This window comes from Rhinopithecus bieti, unplaced genomic scaffold (genome assembly GCF_001698545.2).
Source record: "Rhinopithecus bieti isolate Rb0 unplaced genomic scaffold, ASM169854v2 scaffold_618, whole genome shotgun sequence".
In the NCBI taxonomy this organism is placed as follows: Eukaryota; Metazoa; Chordata; class Mammalia; order Primates; family Cercopithecidae; genus Rhinopithecus; species Rhinopithecus bieti.
The window spans coordinates 597002-618350 of NW_016803195.1; the positions used below are offsets into that span (position 1 = coordinate 597002).

Consider the following 21349-nt stretch of genomic DNA (forward strand, 5'->3'; position numbering starts at 1 on the left):
ACAGCACTGATTGTGGCTATCATCGTCCCATTTACAGATAACAAAACCGAGGCCAGAGAGGCTCAATGATTTGATATAAGTCATAGCTACTAAGTAGCAGAGTCTGGATTTAAACAAGGCTGACCAGGCTCCTAAGCCCAGACTCTGACCCCAACACCACTGTCTCTCCCAATACCTACACCTCCTCCCTCCGAGAAAATTTTCTCAAACTCTCCTTCTTGTAGTGTAAATAAATAAAATAGCCAACTGCTTGTTTGGGTTCCATCTTTTTCCCTATACTTAAAATTGTATTCCAACATTAACTATGACCCCTGCCCAGCCATGGACATGATAAGAATCGCTGCCAGGCTCTCCTGGGCCCCTTATCAGCCCAAGCACTTGTTTTTAAAAGTTGGAGTTGGCCCGGCGCTGTGACTCACGCTGTAATCCCAGCATTTTAGGAGGCCAAGGCAGGTGGACGACCCGAGGTTGGGAGTTCAAGACCAGCCTGGCCAACATGGTGAAACTCCGTCTCTACTAAAAATACAAAAATTAGCCAGGTGTGGTGGTGGCAGGCATCTGTAATCCCAGCTACTCAGGAGGCTGTGGCAGGAGAATTGCTTGAACCCAGGGGGCAGAGATTGCAGTGAGCCGACATCATGCCACTGCACTCCTAGGAGAGAGAGTGAGAACCTGTCTCAGAAAAAAAGAAAAAAAAGTTGGAGTTGAAGTCGCATCCTGTGGCCTGCTGTGATTGGATGCTCCCAATGCCAGTATTGAGCAATGGTAGGGAGGGCTTCCCATCTGGGACTTCCCGGAGTCAGGGTGTGAAAGAGGCCCAATCTGAAGCCAGCTCTTACCACGGGTGCAGTGAGTTTGCGTCTCAGGAGGATGTGGCAGGAGAATGTCAGCACGATGGCTATGGTGGACACAATGGGGGCCAGGGCAGAGTTTCCACTTTGGACAAATCCAGCTTTTTCCAGTAATTTTCTTTCTCTCCTTCTTATATCTGCAAAATAGAACACCGTCCAAGGTGGTCTCATTTTGCATGTTGAATGCTAGCATTATGAAATGTACTAGCCCTACTTGGGCCTCTTCCAGATGAGTGCTCATGAGTCCTGTTGTGAAGTTTAAATGAAAGGAACCACAGAAAGCCCCGGGCACAAACCCAGCAGGTACTCGCAGCTCGGTACCTGTCAGCTGCTGTAACTGGATGGTGTCCAAAGTCCCTTCCAGCCCTGACACTCTGTGTGTCACGAGTCATAAGCTCAGGTGCCTACAAGAGCCAGGCAAGTACCATCAGTGAAGGGAGTAGGGCCAGAGGGGAGGGAAGACCAGAGCGGGGCTCTAGAGCGCAGCGGAATGGAGAGGAGAATCAAAGGGGCAGCCCCTTCTCAGTCAGGGGAGGCTGGTGCTACCATGAAATGCAGCAGGGACCTCTCCTAGGAGCCTGTTCCCCACCAACTGCAAGTATGGAAACAAAGGAAAATCTTGAGTTCCTTCAAGGGAAATTGTAGGCACCCAGCTAACCCTGAGAAGTAAATGAGCAACTTGGTAAGCAAGAAGGTAACAATAGACTGAAACAACACCCAAGGAAGTTAGAGTCACAAGAATGTTTGGCTCCCTATAGAAACTAAGGATTATATCTTAACATACGTCCCTGAGTTGTATTTCAGAAAACCCGGACCCCCATCCAATTGATCCACTGGCACACAGACCTCAGAGAAGGGGGAACTGAGGACAGAACTCTGATTGCAGTTTTTGTTCTAAATTTCTTCCTGAGGGGCCTGGAGGAGGTCATGCCCACCGGCCGGATCCAGTACTCTTCTGCTAACTCCAAATCTTCAGACAAAGCTTCCCTTCCTTAACCAGATGCAAATCAGAAAATCTTTGAATCTACCCATGACTTATAAGCTGCCTGCTTTAAGATATCCCACCCTTTCAGGCCAAACCAACATATAATCTCCATGTATGAGTTACGATTTTGCCTGTAACTTTGCTTTCCTGAAATTGACCCCTGCCTTTAAAAACCCTTGCTTGCAAGCCACTGGGGAGGTCAGGTCTTAACCATGAACTGCCTGATTCTCCTTGCTTGGCACACAGCAAATAAAGGCCCTCCTTTCTCCTGTAGCAAAACCTCAGCATGGATATTTGGCCTTACTGTGCCAGATGAGAGGCCCCAGTTCGGTCCAATAACAACCAGATCATCAACGATTTCAAAGTCTGAAGTCTAGATTTTTATTTATTTATTTATTTATTTATATTTGAGACAGGGTATTGCTTTGTCACCCAGGCTGGAGTGCAATGACATGATAGAGCTCACTGTAGCCTCAACCTCTCAGGCTCAAGTGATTCTCCCACCTCAGCCTCCTGAGTACCTGAGACCACCACACCCAGATAATTTTTAAAAACTTTTTTTGCAGAGATGGGATCTCCCTATGTTGCCCAGGCTGGTCTCAAATATTTGGGTTCAAGCAATCCTCCCAAGAGGTCCAGATTTTTGTGAGACATCTCCCTACTTTAAAATGTTGGAAACTAATTGAAAAAATGTTTTAAATACTATACAGCAGGGGAAAACAAAACACATGAGCTGGCTTGAAGGCACCTGCCTGGTGTCTCAAGAATAGACACAAAAACTCGAGAGTATTCTCCCTTTCCTAAGTCCAGAATATGCCCACGGCACTGCAGAGCTCACAAATTACATTCAAGCCTCCTTCACCTGCTGTTTCTTCTCCTCAACCCCAATTCCAGCCTCCTCTGCAAAAGCTCTTTCATATCCGCACAGGACAGCCCTAGATGTTCTAATGGAGTGATCACTACATGCCAGGTGCTCTGCTCAACACTTCACAGGCACTTTCTCATTAGAGCATCCTCACCACTGCGTGATGAGAGACAGCCTGCTATTTTACGCCTTTTTGACAGGAGAGAAAACTGTCTTTGCAGGTTTAGTAACTTGCCTTTTCAGTGATCGGGGCAGATTGGAGTCCACTTCTCCTGGGATCCAAGCTCTGCTATCCAGGTGCCCTTCCCCTAAAGAACATCTAGTACCCCCTTGTCCCCAAGAGCACCCTCTTATCTCCACCTCCAGGCCTCTCCTCCTCCCCAGTTCTCTGTACATCCCAATCCGTCCTATCCCTCTGGCCTACCTGAAAGCCACTTCTGCCAGGAAGCCTTTCCCAGTCTCCCCAACCCAGTGTGCTCTTCCATGGAGCATCTCTTGTTTCTCCTGTGGCACTTTCCCCAACTTCCCCCATAGAATAACGTGAATTCATGTGTTCACTCACTCAAGACATTTAAACCTGATGTCTACTATATGCCAGGTGCTGCACTTGTGGTTGGAGAATAGAGGAGTGAACAGGGTCTCGGCCCTCTTCCAGTGGGGGAGATAGACAATAAAGAAATAAACAATTAAGTAATTACAAATTGTGTTGTGTGACCTGAAAGAAATGAGCAGGATGAAGTGATTGAGAGGTAGGGCATGGAAATGCTTGGAACTGCAGCCCAGAAGTCCTCTCTGGACGTTGAGAAGAGACCTAAAGTCAAGACAAAGTCACCGTAAACATCCAGTGGGATTGCCCTCTAGGCAAAGGAGACAGCGAGTGCAAGGAATGAGTGTGGCGTGTGGTTCTAGAAACAAACTAAGGCAGACACCGCTAGAGCTGAGTTTCCTAAGGTTAAGGTAGAATGTGATGATGTCAGAGAGGTCACCAAGGTTCAGATCGTGTCCAACCTAACAGACCATATGAAAGAATTTCCTTCCTTGGAAGAATTTCCTTCCTTTGGAAGGATTTCCTTCCAAAGACCTAACTTTGAATAATCTTAAGTGTGATAAGAAGCCACTATTTTCCAGCAGAGGAGGAACAGGATCTGACTGACATTTTTTAAAGGTCACTCTGACTGCTGAGTGCACAGTGGATTGCAGGAGGGAGGGGGAAGGCAGGAGCAGGGCCTAGATGTCATAGTCCAAGAGGGAGAGGATATTGGCTTGGACTGGGTGGGAGTGGAATGGAGAGCAGCAGATGGCTTCCGGATATACTCTGAAGGTACAGCCAACAAACTCGTGGCTATTTTTGAGCTAAGTTATCTCATCCTCCCTTACTCGTAAAAGCAGGAATCCTTTTTCATTTCATTTGTGTAGCTCCCATGGCCTTGCACACAGTAGGAACTTGATATATATTTATTGAACTAAATTGACAAGTTAAATTAAATTGAAATCATATGGAAACAAATTTAATCAAATCAAATTAAATTGCACTGACGTGAACTCAGAGTGTGAGGATGTGTTTCAGGGTCTTCAAAGGGGGTCCCCTAGTGCTGCTGGGGTCCCAACCTGGGGCACTTCCTTTGGCCAGCTCAGAAGCAGGTGCTCTACAGCCACTCCCTAGAGTGCAGATACACAGCTTTGGCCCGGTTCCATGCTGGTGCAAAAGTGTAATTGTCCATCCAGAGAGTCAATTGTAACAGTGGTTCAGATCATTAACTGGTGAACCACCTGAGTCTATGTCAGCAATTATGTAAATGTCCCTGCAATTAGATTTGCATTTATATTTGATCGAAATAGTTTCTATATCAGCTTTAAAAAAAGTAAAACTACATATGCATCTCCTCGTATCTGCCCAAGGAGCGTTGAGTCAGTGGACCATCCAAACACAGAGACGCTGCTGCAGGCAAAGAGGTCTGTGTAACCCTGGATGTGTGTGAGCATATGTGTGTGTAGATGTCTTCTAAGTCAAGGAAATAGCTGGAGACAGCTTTTTTCCTGCTCACAATATTTTAGTGGATTATTTTTATAAAAGGTAACTTGCCAGGACCAGGATCCACATGCCCCAGGAAAGAGAAACCATATGTCACTCACCCTTGGGTTCACCAGAACCCAGATGCCTGGCTCTATTATTAAATCTCCATAATCCTTTGAAAAATCCCTTGACCTGCAGAGCAGCTCAGAGGGTCCCCTCAGCCTCCTTCTGGAATGCCTGGCCCTGGGAACCTTAAGAACCCCTTAGAAGAGCATATTCTACAAGATAAGTGGTTCTTTAAGCAGCTACTCTTGTCCTACCTTGGATAGTGTTGGTAAAAGATTTCTCCCAGGCATACATTTTGATCAGCTTGATGCAGGTCAGAAACTCATTCATTGTCTGAACTCGCTTGTCTGTCACCAAAATTGCTGAGCCTCGGAAAGCTGAATTGAGCTTGGCCATAAACATCTGAAATCAAGGTACAAACACTGTTTTCAGAGAGAACTGCTGAGTTGCAGCTGGCCTAAAAATCCAGAGATGGGAGTTAAGTGCCAGGAAAAGTTCTAAAGGAAATTGGCTTGAGATTCTCAGCCAAGATTCTTCCTTTGAGTTATGGCTGTTCATGCTAAGGGACACCACGCAGGGGTCAGGCAGGTGATAGAAAGGCATGAATTGCCAGGACGCAAGGGGAGTGCTGGGGGCTTTGACAAATTGAAGAGGCATTCCACTTCCCAGAGCATTCAAATTCAAATTTTTTTAAAGCCTTCACTGTGGCCAGGTGCAGTGGCTTGCACCTGTAATCCCAGCTGCTCAGGAAGCTGAGGCAGGAGGATGGGCTGAGCCCAGGAGTTCAAGACCAGCCTGGACAACATAGCGAGACCCTATCTCTACAAATTTGTTTTTTTTTAACTAGCCAGGTACGGTGGCATGCACCTGTAGTCCCAGCTAGTTGGCAGGACTGAGACAGGAAGATTGCTTGAGCCTAGGAGGTTGAGGCTGCAGTGAGCTACAATTGCACTACTGCACTCCAGCCTGGGTGACAGAGCGAGACCCTGTCACTAAACAAACAAACAAAAAACAACAAAAAACAAACAAACAAAAACTACCCTGTGCCAAAGGAAGTAAATCTGTGGGTACAAAATGGGGCACAGGCTTCATGAGCCAGAAATGCAGCTTTCCACCCAATTCAGTTAAAGTGCGTGAAATGCAAATATAAAGCAGTTAGAAGCGCAAAAGCCCGCCATTACCTGGACGGGGATGAATATGACATACACCGATATCCCGATGAGAGCTGTGGGCCCCAGAATGAAAAAGGCGTATGCTGCACAAAAGACCATTAGGATCGGGATGGTGGCTGGCAAGGGACAAAACAAGGCAGCTTCAAACAAGGAATAGCTATCACTTGACAGTATATTGAGCACCTGGAAAGAAAAGCACAAGGGTTCAGGCTTTGGAAGAGTCAGTAAAACATGTCTTTAAATGAAGGTTTTCAGACTGGCCGGGGGGATCTAGGGAGAAAGGAGAAAAACTACTCTAAAGCAGGAAGGGGTCACTGGGGACCAATACGATGAGTTTTACGGGTTGTGGTACCACTTTGGAGAGGCCGGTCTTTTAGGGCTGATCATCTCAATGCAGAAAGACAAAGTGTAATGTTACCATCTGGGAGCATGCTGGAGGCACTGCTAGCTGTCTACACAGTCTCCCGCACCTCCTTCTACCTCTGCCTTCCTTGTGAAGGCAATTCCGCTTCTTCGGGGAAGAGATGGGCCCAGAAAAGACTACATTTCCCAGCCTTCTTTGTGGAATGAGTGTGGCCATGTGTCCATGTTGAGGGCAATGAGATGTAAGCCAAAGTGTAGAATGAGACATTTGTGATGAATTATTAAAGGGAGTCAACTCAACCTGAAAGGCACCCCTTCTTCTGTTCCTCTTTCTCCTACCACCTGTCTGAAGCGTGGCTGGGATGGCTGGGTCTCTAGCATCTACTTCTGAACCATGATGAGAGCCAGGTGCAAAGGTAGTGATAAGGGCAGAAGGAGCTGGAAGCTCCTGTGGCAACCCTGCATTATTCCCTTCTAGATTCCTTTTACGTAGAGTGAAATTAATTCCTTTTGTTTAATCCACTGTTATTTTGGGTTTGCTGTATGCAACTGAATCTAATCATAATTAGATGCTTTGAGCTTGCTAAAAGAGCAACTGTAAGAAAGAAGCAAGTTTCTTATCTTACCCCACACCACCTGGGGTTCCCTTGATTAGGGAGTTTTTGTTGTTGTTGTTTGTGTGTGTGTGTTGTGTTTGTTTGTTTTTTGTTTTTGATAAGTGTTAAGGATTTTATTGCCAAGGATTAAGAGTTTAAGAAAATGTCAGCTCTGAAGTCCAACAGGCATGGTCTTCATTGTGGTTTTGGCACTCCCTGTGCTATACAGTTGGGATTATTGGAGCCATCAGTCAATCCATTGTATTAAATGCCTATAGTGTGCTCAGTACTGCTCCACTGTCCCCATAGACCATCAAAGCAACTGGATTAAGTCTCCCTGAGCCCTGTTCCCACTGGAACTAGGAAGTCTCTCCAAATTCTCCAGCCTGAACCGAGCCCTCCTGTCTCTGAACTCCCTCTGGTGTTTTGCGTCTCCACCCCTCACTTAGCCAGGAGATGGGACATGAAGGGGAGGTCATAGACAAGCAAAACGAAGGCAGGTGCTCCATCCAGGACCCACATCTCACATGCACTCAAACTACTCGGGACTCATTTTCCAACATTAAACTCCTCTGAGCCAGCTTACCTCGCCAACAGAGATGTGCGTCAATGTCTTGAAGGACACCAGGTTTTCAAAAACCAAGGTGGAGAGCGCCACCTTCAACCGGATGGCCGTACGGTAGTTGATGGCCCAGGCAAGGGCCCAAAAGAAGACTTTGGTAAACTCGGTGACAAAAAGGGCTATGCAAAGGCCGATGCCAACCCAGACTTTCCCAGAGGTGCTCTCGGTCTGCTGGAGGATCTGGTGAATGAGAACTGTCTGTAAAACAGCATGGTGGGGAGAAGAGAGGGCCACTGAGGACTGAGGCTGGCATATGAGGCCTCAGATCATGCCAGCAAGCTGATTTCAGGAGGCAAACTTTTTAATTAATTTTGGTGGCTGCTGCTGTGCTTGACAAGGATTCACTTTATGAAAATTCTCCCCCAAGGAGCACACAGATAATGACAATGCACTAAACCCACCAGCTCGTAGAGAAAGTAACTAATGGCATTCTTTGCTAGGCTAGGGACCTAGCAGACGAGGAGGAAGGGCCACCCCACTCACCGGCCCTATGGCTGCCATGATGATGCACAGTATGTTGGCCACGATGTCCATCAACACTCGCGTCCTCTGGAATTTCCAGACCACGCGGCTCAGAGAGGCCTTCTCAGGACCCACCCTTTCTACCTCTTCATCCCAAAGGACTCGAAATCTGTGATTAAAAAAAACGGAAGCTTAAAATGGATTGGCACTTCTATGTGCTGTTTGAAGCTATGCTGTTGGGCACGTTCTTGCAAGGGTGCTCAGCACAGCTCACCTCCCTGGCGGTGGTACCTTCCAGCACTGGCTCAGCTTTCTGCTTTTCCTGAGCAGGTGGGATTTGGGAAGGGCAGGGGGCAATGCCTAGACACAAGCTGGTATGTCTGTGGCATCTGGGTCCTTGCCAGGCCTTCTTTTCCTCTGCCTACCACCCATCTCTGCCACAGTGTCGGCTCTTATAAGAAGACAGAGGCAACAGACAGGCCAAGAGAAAAATCTTCTCAGTGCAGCGAGGACGTTGTTAATTTCAAAGATCTGCAAGAAGGCCAGAGAGACAGGAGTGTGGTGCACAAAGGGGAGGGGCTGATGGGACAGTGGGAAGCAAGGCAGGAACTTTTGGGACTTTGGGGGACTTCACAAGACCTGGGAAAAACCTCAAGGGCCTTCAGGAGTTTAGGTTTCACTCCAAGTGCAAAGGAAGCCATTACAGATTTTTAAGCTGATGTGACAAGATCATTTTGCACATCTAAAAGATCAATTGGCTGCTATGAAAGTGATGGATGATGGTGTGAGACTGCAGCAGGAGACTGTCAGCCTCCAGGTGAGAGGTGGCAGTGGAATTAAAGAAAAGTGGACAGAGAGCGACAACAGGTCTTACTGATGAATGAGATGTGGGAGGAAAGGAGAAAGAGGTTCAAGGATGGACTCCGGTTTTCGGGCTTAGCCAAATGTGTGAGTATTTATAGAGACAGAGATGGGGAAAAGCAGAAGACAAGAGGAATAGTGTCAGTTTGGGGCCCTGGATCAAGAATAGGTCCAGCTTTAGATAGAAGATGCTCATGAGGCATCCAAATGCAGCCATCCAATTAGATGCTGGCCACATAGTTTCAGAATCTGGAAGTGGGGTGTGGCCTGGAGATAGACATGGACACGTTATTGGGGGAGTCAGTGTGTGTTTGGTGTTTAAGCCTTTGGAGTGGAGGGGATCACCTAGGAGCATAACACGGCATGGGAGAGACAAGGATCTAAGTGGACATTGGGTAGATGGGAGGAAACTTTAAGAACAGATGGAGAAGTACTGGCCAGAGAGGACGGAGGAGAGCCAGCACTCCACAGATGCTGGTCCAGTCCCTTGCCCTCAGAGCTCCCTGGCAAGTTTCTCCAGGAGGTAGATTTTCGAATGTACCACTAGCTGAGATTTCTTCGGGGGCACAAATGAGGAGAAGCACAATTCTAGAAGCAATTAGGAGGCCATGACTAACACTCCCAGGCCTTCCCCATTCTTCATATTATATATGTAATCAGAACCACAGAGTTCAATGCAGCTGCTGGAAAAAATGAAGTTGATGTCTTTGTCCTAACATGGAAAAGTCTTTATAAATTCTTAACTGAAAAGAGCAACATGATCAACAGTTATGTAGCATGCTTCATTTTTTGTTTAGATTAAAATAAAACATGACCTGTGAGGTAAGAAGAGGTACTGATCTGAAGAAGACGGTAGCCCAGGGTGTGTTTAATCAGAGTAGGAAAATTCTGGACAGAGCCACACTGACATTTTCACAGTGCTTTGCCTCCAGGGAGTAGAGCAGGAACATGGGAGAGATCCTTTCACAGCTTAAACTTCTGCTGCTTTCACATTTTTATAATGAATATGAATTAGGTTGGACAAATGACATTTACATTTTTACAAGTTAAAATTGTCAAATATTGGCAGTTTCATTAGGATCAACCTAAATATATTTTGTAATATGAAAGTCCAGTAATGATGTTTAAAGTAAAACAAAACCTGACACCTTAAGCTGCATGCTGGTCAGGTGGGGTCTGACCAGCACAGTGCAAAATGAGATTCCGGCCACCTCTGTCTTGATACAGTGCTCCTGCAAACCAGCTGGAGCTCAGCCAGAAGGGTTGTGAGCCTCAGGCCATAGCTCTCCAGTGAGTCCTCTCTCCCCGCTAATGCTGCCTAATTCTCACCTCCCCACAGCTTGGGCCAAGAAGTTCATGCAGTCCAGCCTGAATCTCAGAGAATGGTTACCAGCACTCATGGGTGTCATTTTCCATGTTGGGGATATTGTGAAGCACACAACTAGGGAGTACACAAAAGGGTTTACGGGACCCTTTCGTTAGAGTGGGCTTTTCTCCTGAGGTGACTGATACAGTTTGGTTGTGTCCCCACCCAAATCTCATCTTGAATTGTAGCTCCCATAATCTCCACCTGTCATGGGAGCGACCCGGTGGGAGGTAACTGAATCATGGGGGCAGATTTTCCTGTGCTGTTCTTGTGGTAGTAAGTCTCATGAGATCTGATGGTTTTACAAAGGACAATTCCTCTGCACACACTCTCTTGCCTGCCACCATGTAAGACGTGCCTTTTACTCCTCCTTTGCCTTCCACCGTGGTTGTGAGGTCTCCCCAGTTACATGGGACTTTGAGTCCTTTAAACCTCTTTTTCTTTATAAATTGCCCACTCTCGGGTATTTCTTCATAGCAGTATGAAAATGGACTGATACAGTGACCCAAGCAAATGCTGGTACCTTTTGGCATTGGTGTCGGATGAGTCATATGGCGACAATGGGGGCAGGGTGTCCACGGTCAGCCTTTGCCAGTAGCCTTTCACCATCACCGGTGTGAGCCAGGAAAATGTGGCGAAGGAGAGCAGCCCCGCATCATCCATTGGGTTGGGTGCCAACCTGCAGACAGACAAGATGCTCAGTGTTCCGGACATTGGGGTCATTGCCCCAACTCTCTCTCTGGATTGAACTTGTAACTACAGTAACAGCCACAGCTGCACTAAGAAGCTGTGATTTGCATTCATTATGTTCATTAGCCTTTTTAGCAGTGATGTGCTGGGGCCAGCTGGTGAGAGCCAATTGTTAAATTTTCAGGAATTTTGCAAGTTACTTGTTAAACACAGTCAATATTCAAAATTAAGTTACGTAAGTTTTAATAAATTGTCTTAAAGACAAAGGTAATAATACTCAAAACTCATCACTTCCTTTTCTTTTGTTCCTCTTCCTTCTTCATTTCTTCTTCCCTTCCTCCTCTTCCTTCTTTTTTCCCCTCCCCTTCCTCCTTCTCTTCCTTTTTTTCCTCCTCCTCTTCCTCCTCCTCCTGCCCAGATTTTCGGGGCATTAATACCCCCAGGGGCAAAACTTCACTAGGGGAGTATAGAAGTCCACATCACATCCTCTGGGTGGAAAACTGGACACTTTCTAGAAGGACCTAGTAGTATCAGGCCCCTCTGCTCACAGCAGTGACACTGAGGCCACACCTCACGTTATCTTTTCCTCCTTCCCTGCATCACTCTCCCTAAATCTTTCTTCCTGCTCCTTGGAATCACTTCTCAAATAAGCGATTTGCCTCCAAGTTCTTAACTGAGGACATGCTTTTGGGAGAATTCAAGCTAAAATCATGTGAATAAGGTACTATGTGCTCAGCACATAGTAAAAATTCCCTGAAAGGTGACTTTCATGATACAGTCATGCATTACTTCATATATTCCTCACAACAACTCAGTAAGATGGGTGGCAGGGTAGTATTATATGCCCATTTCATAGACAAAAACATCAAGGCACAGAGCGTTTAGAGTATTTGCCTAAGGTCTTACTGCTGGAAAGTGGTGGGACAGGAGTTCAAACCCACTGCTTGTTGACTCCAGAGCCCTATCATTCCCTTCAGCACCTCCCCACATTGCCTCTCCACAAAGCGATTATAAACTAGTTGAAAAAGTGGACAGTTAGAGATCTCCTGGGCTAGGAATAATAGCCCATGTCCTCCCCTTCCAACCTCCACCTGCCACCTTGGAGGGCTCAAATATGTGTGTCCTTGGCCCAGACAGAGATGCTGGGAGAAGGTAGCACAGTGTCCACTTATTATAGAGATGCCACTTGCCCTTCTGTTGCTCAGAGAACAAACCACAGGGCCTCATTCCATGTAGAAAAGGTAGCATTTCATAAAGTTATTGTTAGCATAATGCTAATAATATATACAATAATACAATATGCTGCAAGGTTGAGCACGGGAGCTCAGAAATCAGACTACCTGAGTTTCTATCCTGGATTACAAAAATGACCTCATTTTCTCTCCCGATCTGTTCCCAATCCCTTGGAATGTGACCTGGCAGCTCATTCCATCAATAAGTCGAGTCTGTTTCCTCACACTTTGAATCTGAGCTGCCTTGTGATCTGCTTTGGCCAATAGAATGCAGTGAAAAAAGTGGTGTGCCAGTTGCAAACCTGAATCTCAAGAAGCCCTGCGTGCTGCCACTCATTCCCTTGGAAGCCCGCCGCATTACTGTGTGACTGAGCCTGGGTTAGCCTGTTGGAGGTTGAGCACACATGGGGTCCAGTTGCCCCACTGCCCCAGCCAACAGCTGGCCCACCCCCAGCAGCGCAGCCACCTTGCTGTACAGGAGTAAGTCTGGTCAAGACCAAATGAACCACCCAGCTGAGCTCAGCCCACGTTGCTTTATTTTATGGGTCACCCATCAAGCTGTAAGCTAAATAAGTGGCAATTGTGTCAAGCTGCTAAGTGTTGAGACAGTTTGTTACAAAGCAAAAACTGTCTGGCAAACCTTACACAAGTTACTTAACCTCTCTGTACCTGTTTCCTCACCTATCAGATATAGTAACAGTACCTCCAGGGTGGTTGTGAAGAGTAAATGAGAAGATATTTGTAAAGCACTTGGACAGGTCCTGGATCATGAAATGCTCTCCTTAAACCTGAGCTACTGCCTCCTTTTCACCAAAGGGCAGGAGGAGGGAAGGAAGTGAGTGGTTGATGAATGAATGCGTGCATGGGTGGACGGACCAAAGGACGAGCAGATAGAGCAGCAGATGGGTTGCAAGAGCAGTGCCCACTCTCCTGATGGACATTCCTGGAGGTCCTGCCCTGGCCCTCCCTTCCATCTTTCTTCTGACTTACCTTGCACAGGGTCGCACTGGGATCATGGTCTTCAGGCTGGGGTCATATCTCTCTGCAAAGGGTCTCCGCCGGCCTCGCTGGTCCAGATCTGAGATAAGGTAGGGTCCTTCACCCACCATCCTGATGGCAGCCTGAAGCCCTGGGGTTTTGGCCTGGGGACACTTTCACTCTATGGCAGAGAAATGGTGAAGGTTATTGAGAGGTGAAGATGTCTAATTGGGATCAGGCAGCCCCTACTCTACCCAGATCAGTTCCTTTGCTTTGACCCCTGAGAACTGTTTTCCCCAATGAGCTTTCCACATTTGTAGGGGAGTGTGGCCAGAAGACGTGCTACGTCCCTTAACACTACGCTGAGGCTTTCTTATTAGTGGGACCATTTGGTTCCTCTTTGCTCATGTTGGGTTGGCAGAGAGCAGAAAACCCTATGGTGTGGTTTCGGTTGGGAGCCCGTCCAGTGACCAAGGTTGAGTCCCAGCCCAGGGAAAGAGCCCCAAGAAAATGGGTTTTCTTTCTTAGTATTACTCAGAGTGAAGTTTGACTGACATACACACACGTGCACACACACACACGCGTGCACATACACACATCCACACAGATGCACACATGCACACACATCCACACACATGCACACACACACTCATGCACATACACCCACACACGCCTGTGCACACACATGCGCACACCCCTTCTTCTTTCAGATTCTCTCAGATCCCCAGGAGTCTGTGCATCCACATCCCCTCCATCCTGATACCCACTGGTCAGAGAACTTCAACAAAGCCATCCCCCAGGACCAGCCACATCTGGACAGGCCCACATTCCCCACACTTCTGTGACTGCTGCCCCAAATGAAAACTAACAACCCGGGTGGAGAGGACACTTTTTGCAATGTCTGTTCAGTCCCCAAGCCAGCCACCCCATTCTCCAGCCACCTAAATCCAATCCATAGAGCATGATCCCTGAGGGTTTCCCATGGCTAGTCCTAGTCCTTTCCTGAGGCCTCCCTCTATTCCTGCCCTAGGGTCCCATGACAGCCCCTTCCTCATACTCTATAGATAAATTCTCCTTTTTTACCTAAGGTATGTTGAGTTGGTCTCTGCCACTTGCAAACAAGGGCCTTATTATTATATATAAACAGGGGTCACATTCCCATGAGTTCTTTCTGGAAGTTTCCATAGCTAGAAGCAGTGAATAAACTGATTCCCATCAAGTTGCTAGTGGCTGATAAAACCATGGCATGGCAGAGCTGGAAGTGTCCTCAGATGCAACCTTTTACACATTTCTCATTATACAGAAGAGGAAACAGAGGCCCAGAGAGAGGAAGGACTTACTCAAGAGTATATAGAGAATGAGTAGCATCTATCTCATCTGAGGCACTCTGGATACAGGAAACTGATGTTCTTTCCCTCCTCCAATAACCTACAATAACCCTTGCTTGTATTATATTACAAGAGGCAACTCCTCTGGAATAATATACGTATTTCTTACAACAGAATTTGAAAATCATAATGTCTTCATCTCAAAAAGATAAATCCCCAAACATGGAAACTGAAGACTTGTAGTCAGATGGAGAAGCCCATATGTTTTAGAGCTAGTAGTTGCTGAAAAGCTCTTTAATCATTGTTAATGAATTTAAAGTTGTTGTTGTGGTGGTGGTGGTGGTTGTTGTTGAGACGGAGTTTCATTCTGTCGCCCAGGCAGGGGTGCAGTGGTGCGATCTTGGCTAACTGCAACGTCTGCCTCCCGGGTTCAAGCGATTCCCCAGCCTCAGCCTCCAGAGTAGCTGGGACTAGAGGCGCATGCCACTGCCTCTAGCTAATTTTTGTATTTTTAGTAGAGATGGGGTTTCACCATATTGGCCAGGCTGATCTCCAACTCCTGACCCCAGGTGATCCACCTGCCTCAGCCTCCCAAAGTACTGGAATTACAGCCATGAGCCACCAAAAAAAAGAAAACAAAAAAACTCTGAGACAGGGTCTCACTCTGTCGCCCAGGCTGGAGTGCAGTGGCACGATCTCAGCTCATCATAACGTCTGCCTCCTGGGCTCAAGCAATCCTCCCTTCTCAGCTTCCCAAGTAGCGGGGACTACAGGTGTGCACCACCATGCCCAACTAATTTTTGTATTTCTAGTAGAGATGAGGTCTTGCCATGTTGCCCAGGTTAGTCTCAAACTCCTGGGCTCAAGCAATCTACCTGCTTCAGCCTCCCAAAGTGCTGGGATTACAGGCATGGGCCAATATGCCCAGCCACAGTTAATGAATATTAATGACACGAATACCATAGACCCAGGTGTAGATTCCTTATTCAATGAGAATATTAGCAGCTACCAGAGACTCCCTAAACCTCTGGACAAACTGCATACTCTACTCTCCACCCTCTATTTGTATTATTGAACGCTGGACTCCAGCCATGTGGAATATCTTACTACTCCCTGGACAAACTGTTTATTCCTCCTGCTTTTTAGTTTTTGTATTCACTACTGTCACAACCTGGAACCACCTAGGATCCCTTTCTTCACTTGACCAATTTCTGCTCAGCCTTCAAGTCTCAGTTCAAACATTTCCTTTTCTTTTCTTTTTCTTTTTTTTTTTTTTGAGGCAGAGTCTCGCTCTGTCGCCCGGTCTGGAGTGCAGTGGCCAGATCTCAGCTCACTGCAAGCTCTGCCTCCCGGGTTTACGCCATTCTCCTGCCTCAGCCTCCCGAGTAGCTGGGACTACAGGCGCCGCCACCTCACCCGGCTAGTTTTGTATTTTAGTAGAGACGGGGTTTCACCGTGTTAGCCAGGATGGTCTCGATCTCCTGACCTCGTGATCCGCCCGTCTCGGCCTCCCAAAGTCCTGGGATTACAGGCTTGAGCCACCGCGCCCGGCCCAAACATTTCCTTTTCTAAGAAAACTTTCCTACATACTTTTTTATTTCCCCAAACTGTGGGCTTCATGTTTGTCTTGTTCACAGCTATATTTCCAACACCTGGAACAGTCCCTGGTACATAGTAGATGTTTAATACATATTTGTTGAATGAATCAGTAATAATAAGTATGAGAAACATCTAAGATGCAAATGCTTTCCCCAGAAAGTGAAAAATAAGCACACAATAACATACAGTAAAATATATAAATTATTTTGAAATTAACTATGGGATGATATAAAAATAACAAATAAAGTATAAATCATAACTTTGTGTTAACTCTGGAAAAAATACTTTTTAAAAAGGGTTAAAGCTAAGAAGTCAGTCAAGGAAATAAAAAGAAACACTAAATAGTAGATTAACTGAAAAAAAAAAGTAGGCAAGGAGGGACAGAAGAATAAAAAACAAAAAGAATAAATAGAAGACAAATATTAATAGTAAGCCAGTAGGCTTAAACCCAACCATATCAATAATTACATTAAATATAAATGAACCAAACATTTCAATTAAAAAAAAAAGATTATCAGACTGAATATAAAAACAAGATCCAGGCCAGGCGCAGTGACTCAAGCCTGTAATCCCAGCACTTTGGGAGGCCGAGACGGGTGGATCACGAGGTCAGGAGATCGAGACCATCCTGGCTAACATGGTGAAACCCCGTCTCTACTAAAAATGTAAAAAACTAGCTGGGCGAGGTGGCGGCGCCTGTAGTCCCAGCTACTCGGGAGGCTGAGGCAGGAGAATGGCGTAAACCCAGGAGGCTGAGCTTGCAGTGAGCTGAGGTCCGGCCACTGCACTCCAGCCCTGGCAACAGAGCAAGACGCCGGCTCAAAAAAAAAAAAAAAAAAAAAAAAAAAATCCAATGATATGCTTCCTATGAGAAGTTTATTTTAAATATAAAGACACAAATAAGCTAAAAGCAACAAAGTGAAAAAAGAATACCATGTTAACAGTGCAAAGTACATACGGAGACATGTATTTATGATCTTAGGATAGAGAAGAATTTCTTAAAGCAATTTTTTAAAAAAGTCCTAAAGCAAAATCTTGATAAATTCTAGTACATTGAAATTATAGATGTCCATTAATCAGAAGACATTATTTGTAAGAGAAGCAACATACTGGTATAGATGTGACCCATTTAACTGTAAAGAATCAGTATGCGATTTATAAAAAATTCTCAATATATTAATAACAGAAGGACAAAAAATTAATTAGAGGAGCCAGCAAAAGACAATTGACAGATGATCCAAATAAACACAAAAATATGCTCAATCTCTGAGTGTCAGGAAAATATGAATTAAAACCACAATCACAATAACAGACATTTCTCATTCTTCAAATAGACATTATTTAAAAGTCTAAAAATTGCAAGTCTTGGCATATGTATGGAGCACTGCAGCTCTCAAACCCCCCGGTGGGAATATAAATTGTATAACTAATTTGTAAAGCAATTTGGCATTATCTGGTCAAGTTAAAGATTGTCTTACTAACATAGGCAGCAATTATCCTTCTTAATTATATATATGCCTTGGAGAAAGCCTGCCTGTTCAAGCAGTCAGATACAGAGTGGCCACTAATTTTGCAGGCTGTCTTCCATTCTCCTCTGAATTTCCTCCCTGCCCCTGCTAGCCTCTCTCCTCTCATACTGGTGTCAACACTGAAGTTCAATCTAGGAAAACACAAGGAAACAATCCACAGAGGATGGACTCTCATGCAAAAATATTTTTGTGGCCCCTCTACAGGAATATTTATAGTGGCTCTCTTTACAATATCTTAAACATCCATGAATAGGAAAATGGATGAATAAATTGTATCATATGAGTTTGGCATATTACTATTCAACAGTAAAAATGAATAAACTAAGTCCACATATCAAACTGTGTGTATAGCTCATATGATAAGTTGAGAGGGGGGAAGAAAGCTGCAGAAAAATACATACATTCTGATGCCATTTATATAAAGTTCACAAACTTGCAAAATATACAATATACAAATTCATGTACTTGCAATATATAATAATATATTTTATTTAATAATGACTATATTTGTAGTAAAATTTCACTTCTCCAAGTACTTGAAATTCCTTATATTGGAGAATCGTATTAGAACCAAGATCTGGGCACTAGGTAAATTCTTTGTTATTAGGATGTTGCTGCTTCTAGGCCCTCTCAGCTGACAACGCAAGGAAATATATATATGCATATTAACTAGTGCATAAACACATATCTATAAATATTTCTATATGTAACCATCCACATCTATTTTAAGCTAACAGTGAGTTCATACTGATTCATGCTGACTCTCCAACTTGAATCCATTACCATAATTATCACAAGTCTAGCCTCCTCCCCTTGCTTATTTGTAAGCTCCAATTCTAAAAGTGAGAAGCCTGGCTCTCACCACCTACCATGTGTTTACTTAACTGTTCAATTAAGTGTACATGTATAGCAGTATCAGAATTGTCATCCCATAGCCCTGTGAGAAGCAACTTAATCAACTAGAATCCGATGCTTCCAAGAGTATAGTACCATATGAAGAAGGAAAAAAAAAATAGCCACTTTACAGTGGAGAAGCCTGGCACACATGACCTCTGCCAGGTAATCAAGGTCAACATCAGCAGTGATAAGTCCTGTTGATAATGTGTACCCTTAATATGATGTGGCAAGAAGGGCACTTTACCTCTGAGGTCCTCCGCCCAAAAGCCCATAACGCCAGTCTAATCATGAGAAAAACATCAGACAAATCCCAGTTGAGGGACAGTCTACAAAATACCTGGCTGGTACTCTTCAAAATTGTCAAGGTCATCAAAGACAAGGAGAACCTGAGACAGTGACACAGCTAAGGGGCACCTAAGGAGACCTGACAACTACTTGTGAAGAGGCTTCTTGGGTGAGATCCTGGAACCAAAAAAGGATATTAGATAAAAACAAAGGAAATCTAGTAAAGTATAAATATTAGTTAACAATGTATCAATATCATGCATTAATTATAACACATATACCATACTAACATGAGATGTTATTAATGTTATTAGCAAGGATAGCTGGATATGCGGTACTGGAGGACTCTGTACTATCTTTGCAATTTTTTTGTAAACCAAAACCAGTTTTAAAAAATAAAGTTTATTTTTACAAAGTGAATGGGAACACTCTACACCAAATTCAAGATGATGGTTACCTCTAGGGGTGGGGAAATAAGATCTGGAAGTTACTCTGGTTTCCTCCCACGTTGCTGTTATATCTGATCATAATTTTAAGAATCTAAAGCCTGAAAGCAGGCTGTCTGTGCTCAGTGTCACTGAGTAATGCAGGCCTGTGCTACAGAAGTTCTGAGAAAGTAGAGGTCAGTATGGTCTGGGAGGAGGATGGGGTTAGGGAGGACTTTTGCGGGAGGTGAGACTGGAAGGATTTGAGAAAAAGCCCAAACAGAGGGTTTCGGCTGAGCCTCGGTTTGTGTGTGGTGCCTGTGTCGTGAGGCTCTATGCACCAGACTTAGGTAAGAGTCGAGACAAGGCTGGGCATGACTGTGAAAGGCTTCAGATTCAAAACTTTCCTTGGATCCTTTTCCACAAGACTTCCATTTGTTTGTTTACCAGAAAGCCCTTCAGAATTTTCTCTACCCAAGGCACCCCCCACTCAGAAAAGCCTCCTGCTGACCTCTCTGCATTTACTTCAGGAGACAAAGGGAAGCTATCCACTGCAGAGATGCTGGGGCTGAAGAGCTTAAAAACTGGCCTCTCATTCTTGCATAGGTCCTTGGCTCCCTGCATGAACAGAACCCAGCCCTGGTCTGGATCAGAAGCAAGAAAAGAAGCCTGAACTCGGGTGCAGCCTTTGGGCACGGTCTTTCTACCGCATGCCCACTCGCTCTGCAACTGCCGGGCAGAATGCACAGTCAAGCTGTGGTCCCTGATCAACCACCCATGACCTCCCAATGGCCGCTGGGGCACTGCCCTGCCCTTGGTAACCTGAGCAAAGCAGCGGTAGGAAAGCAAATTCGCTGATAAAGAAGAAAGAGCTCACAGCAAGTTCTGAAACCCAGCTGAAATTATTTGGGGGAGAATCACAGAATCCAAGACATGGCAAACTAGCCTCTCATGGAGAATTTCCCTCTGGCCCGCCAGATCGGGCCTCAACACACTTTGGTGACAGACCCCAGTCACTTCTTCTCAAGACAGCCCGCATGCCGTATTCCTGCAGGAAATGCATACCCTGCATCTAGTCTTGAGAAAATACCAGACGAACCCAAGCGGCCTGTGCTCTTCAAAAACATCAATAGTACGAAAGACAAACAAAGGTGAGGAAACATCTCAGATTAAAGGATACAGAAGAGATGTGACAGCTAAAGGCAACACACAAGCCTGGATTGGATGCTTGAACAGAGGAAAATAAATTTGCTATAAAGAACATTATTGGCCCAAGTCAAAGGTCAAACTGTGCACTTGATTCTCAAGTCACCTGCCTGACCCTCTTCCAAGTGTACTTTACTTTCTTCCATTCCTGCTCTAAAACTTTTTAATAAATTTTCACTCCGGCTCTAAAAAAACAAAAATAAGTAAATGAAATTTTTAAAAGAACAGTATTGGAACATTGGAGAAATTTAAATATGGACTACAGATTCTGCAATAATATTTTATCGAAGATAAATTTCCTGATTTTGATATTAATGCTAAAGTAAATGTGGCAAAAATGTCACTGCAAATCTCAGTGGAGGGTAGTTGGGATCTCTTAGCATTATTTCTGTTACTTTTCTGTAAGTTTGAAATCATTGCAAAATAAAAAGTTAAGCATTTTCTAAGGAAACACCCCTAAAGAGGATGATTTTTTTTCCTTCTGTGGAACTAAATGCAATTTTTCTGCACACTTCTCTGCTCTCAGGAGCCATGCAGCCTCCACTGATGTCCTCTTCATGTGCCTTGTGATATTTGAGGACCACTGTCATTTCCTACAACTCACTCCCAACCACCCAGTTGCTAGCTTCTCTCATCCAGGCTAATCTTTCCCAGCCCCTGTGAGAGGGTGGAACTCATTGTTAGTGGAGAACTCTTACTTATAATTTCTATTTTTTGCTTCCCTTTTCTAACGGTAAGGGACCCTGGCAGCAAGATGTCATCAGTTTGTCTTTAGGGCTCCCGAGTCCCAGATGCCAAACACTGGAGGCCAGGACTCCCTGGCCAGGTTTGAGTAATCAGCGTGCATAGGAAATTGGTGCTAGAAGGTAATTTCCTTGAGTGCTCCCCAGGGCATGGGAAGTTATGATGATCTGAGGTGGCTTGGAAGCATTGCAGCTGGAATGGCACTTTGCTAAA

General features: G+C 45.1%; 1 protein-coding gene across 7 annotated transcripts in view; it reads right to left on the bottom strand.

The window, feature by feature from the left end:
* The window catches only part of ABCC12 (ATP binding cassette subfamily C member 12), a 72587-nt gene that overhangs the window by 49073 nt on the left and 2165 nt on the right, over positions 1 to 21349 (bottom strand). For all 7 annotated transcript variants that reach the window (XR_001884786.1, XM_017868590.1, XM_017868600.1 and 4 more), the window contains exons 2-8: positions 13136 to 13304; positions 10747 to 10902; positions 8018 to 8165; positions 7499 to 7732; positions 5963 to 6136; positions 5036 to 5183; positions 840 to 988 (exon numbers count right to left, since the gene is read on the bottom strand). Coding sequence is in view for 6 of the 7 variants with exons in the window: in XM_017868590.1 (XP_017724079.1) it covers positions 840 to 988; positions 5036 to 5183; positions 5963 to 6136; positions 7499 to 7732; positions 8018 to 8165; positions 10747 to 10902; positions 13136 to 13254 (1128 nt within the window). In the remaining variant the exon portion in view is untranslated. The remainder of the gene's footprint in view (positions 1 to 839; positions 989 to 5035; positions 5184 to 5962; positions 6137 to 7498; positions 7733 to 8017; positions 8166 to 10746; positions 10903 to 13135; positions 13305 to 21349) is intronic.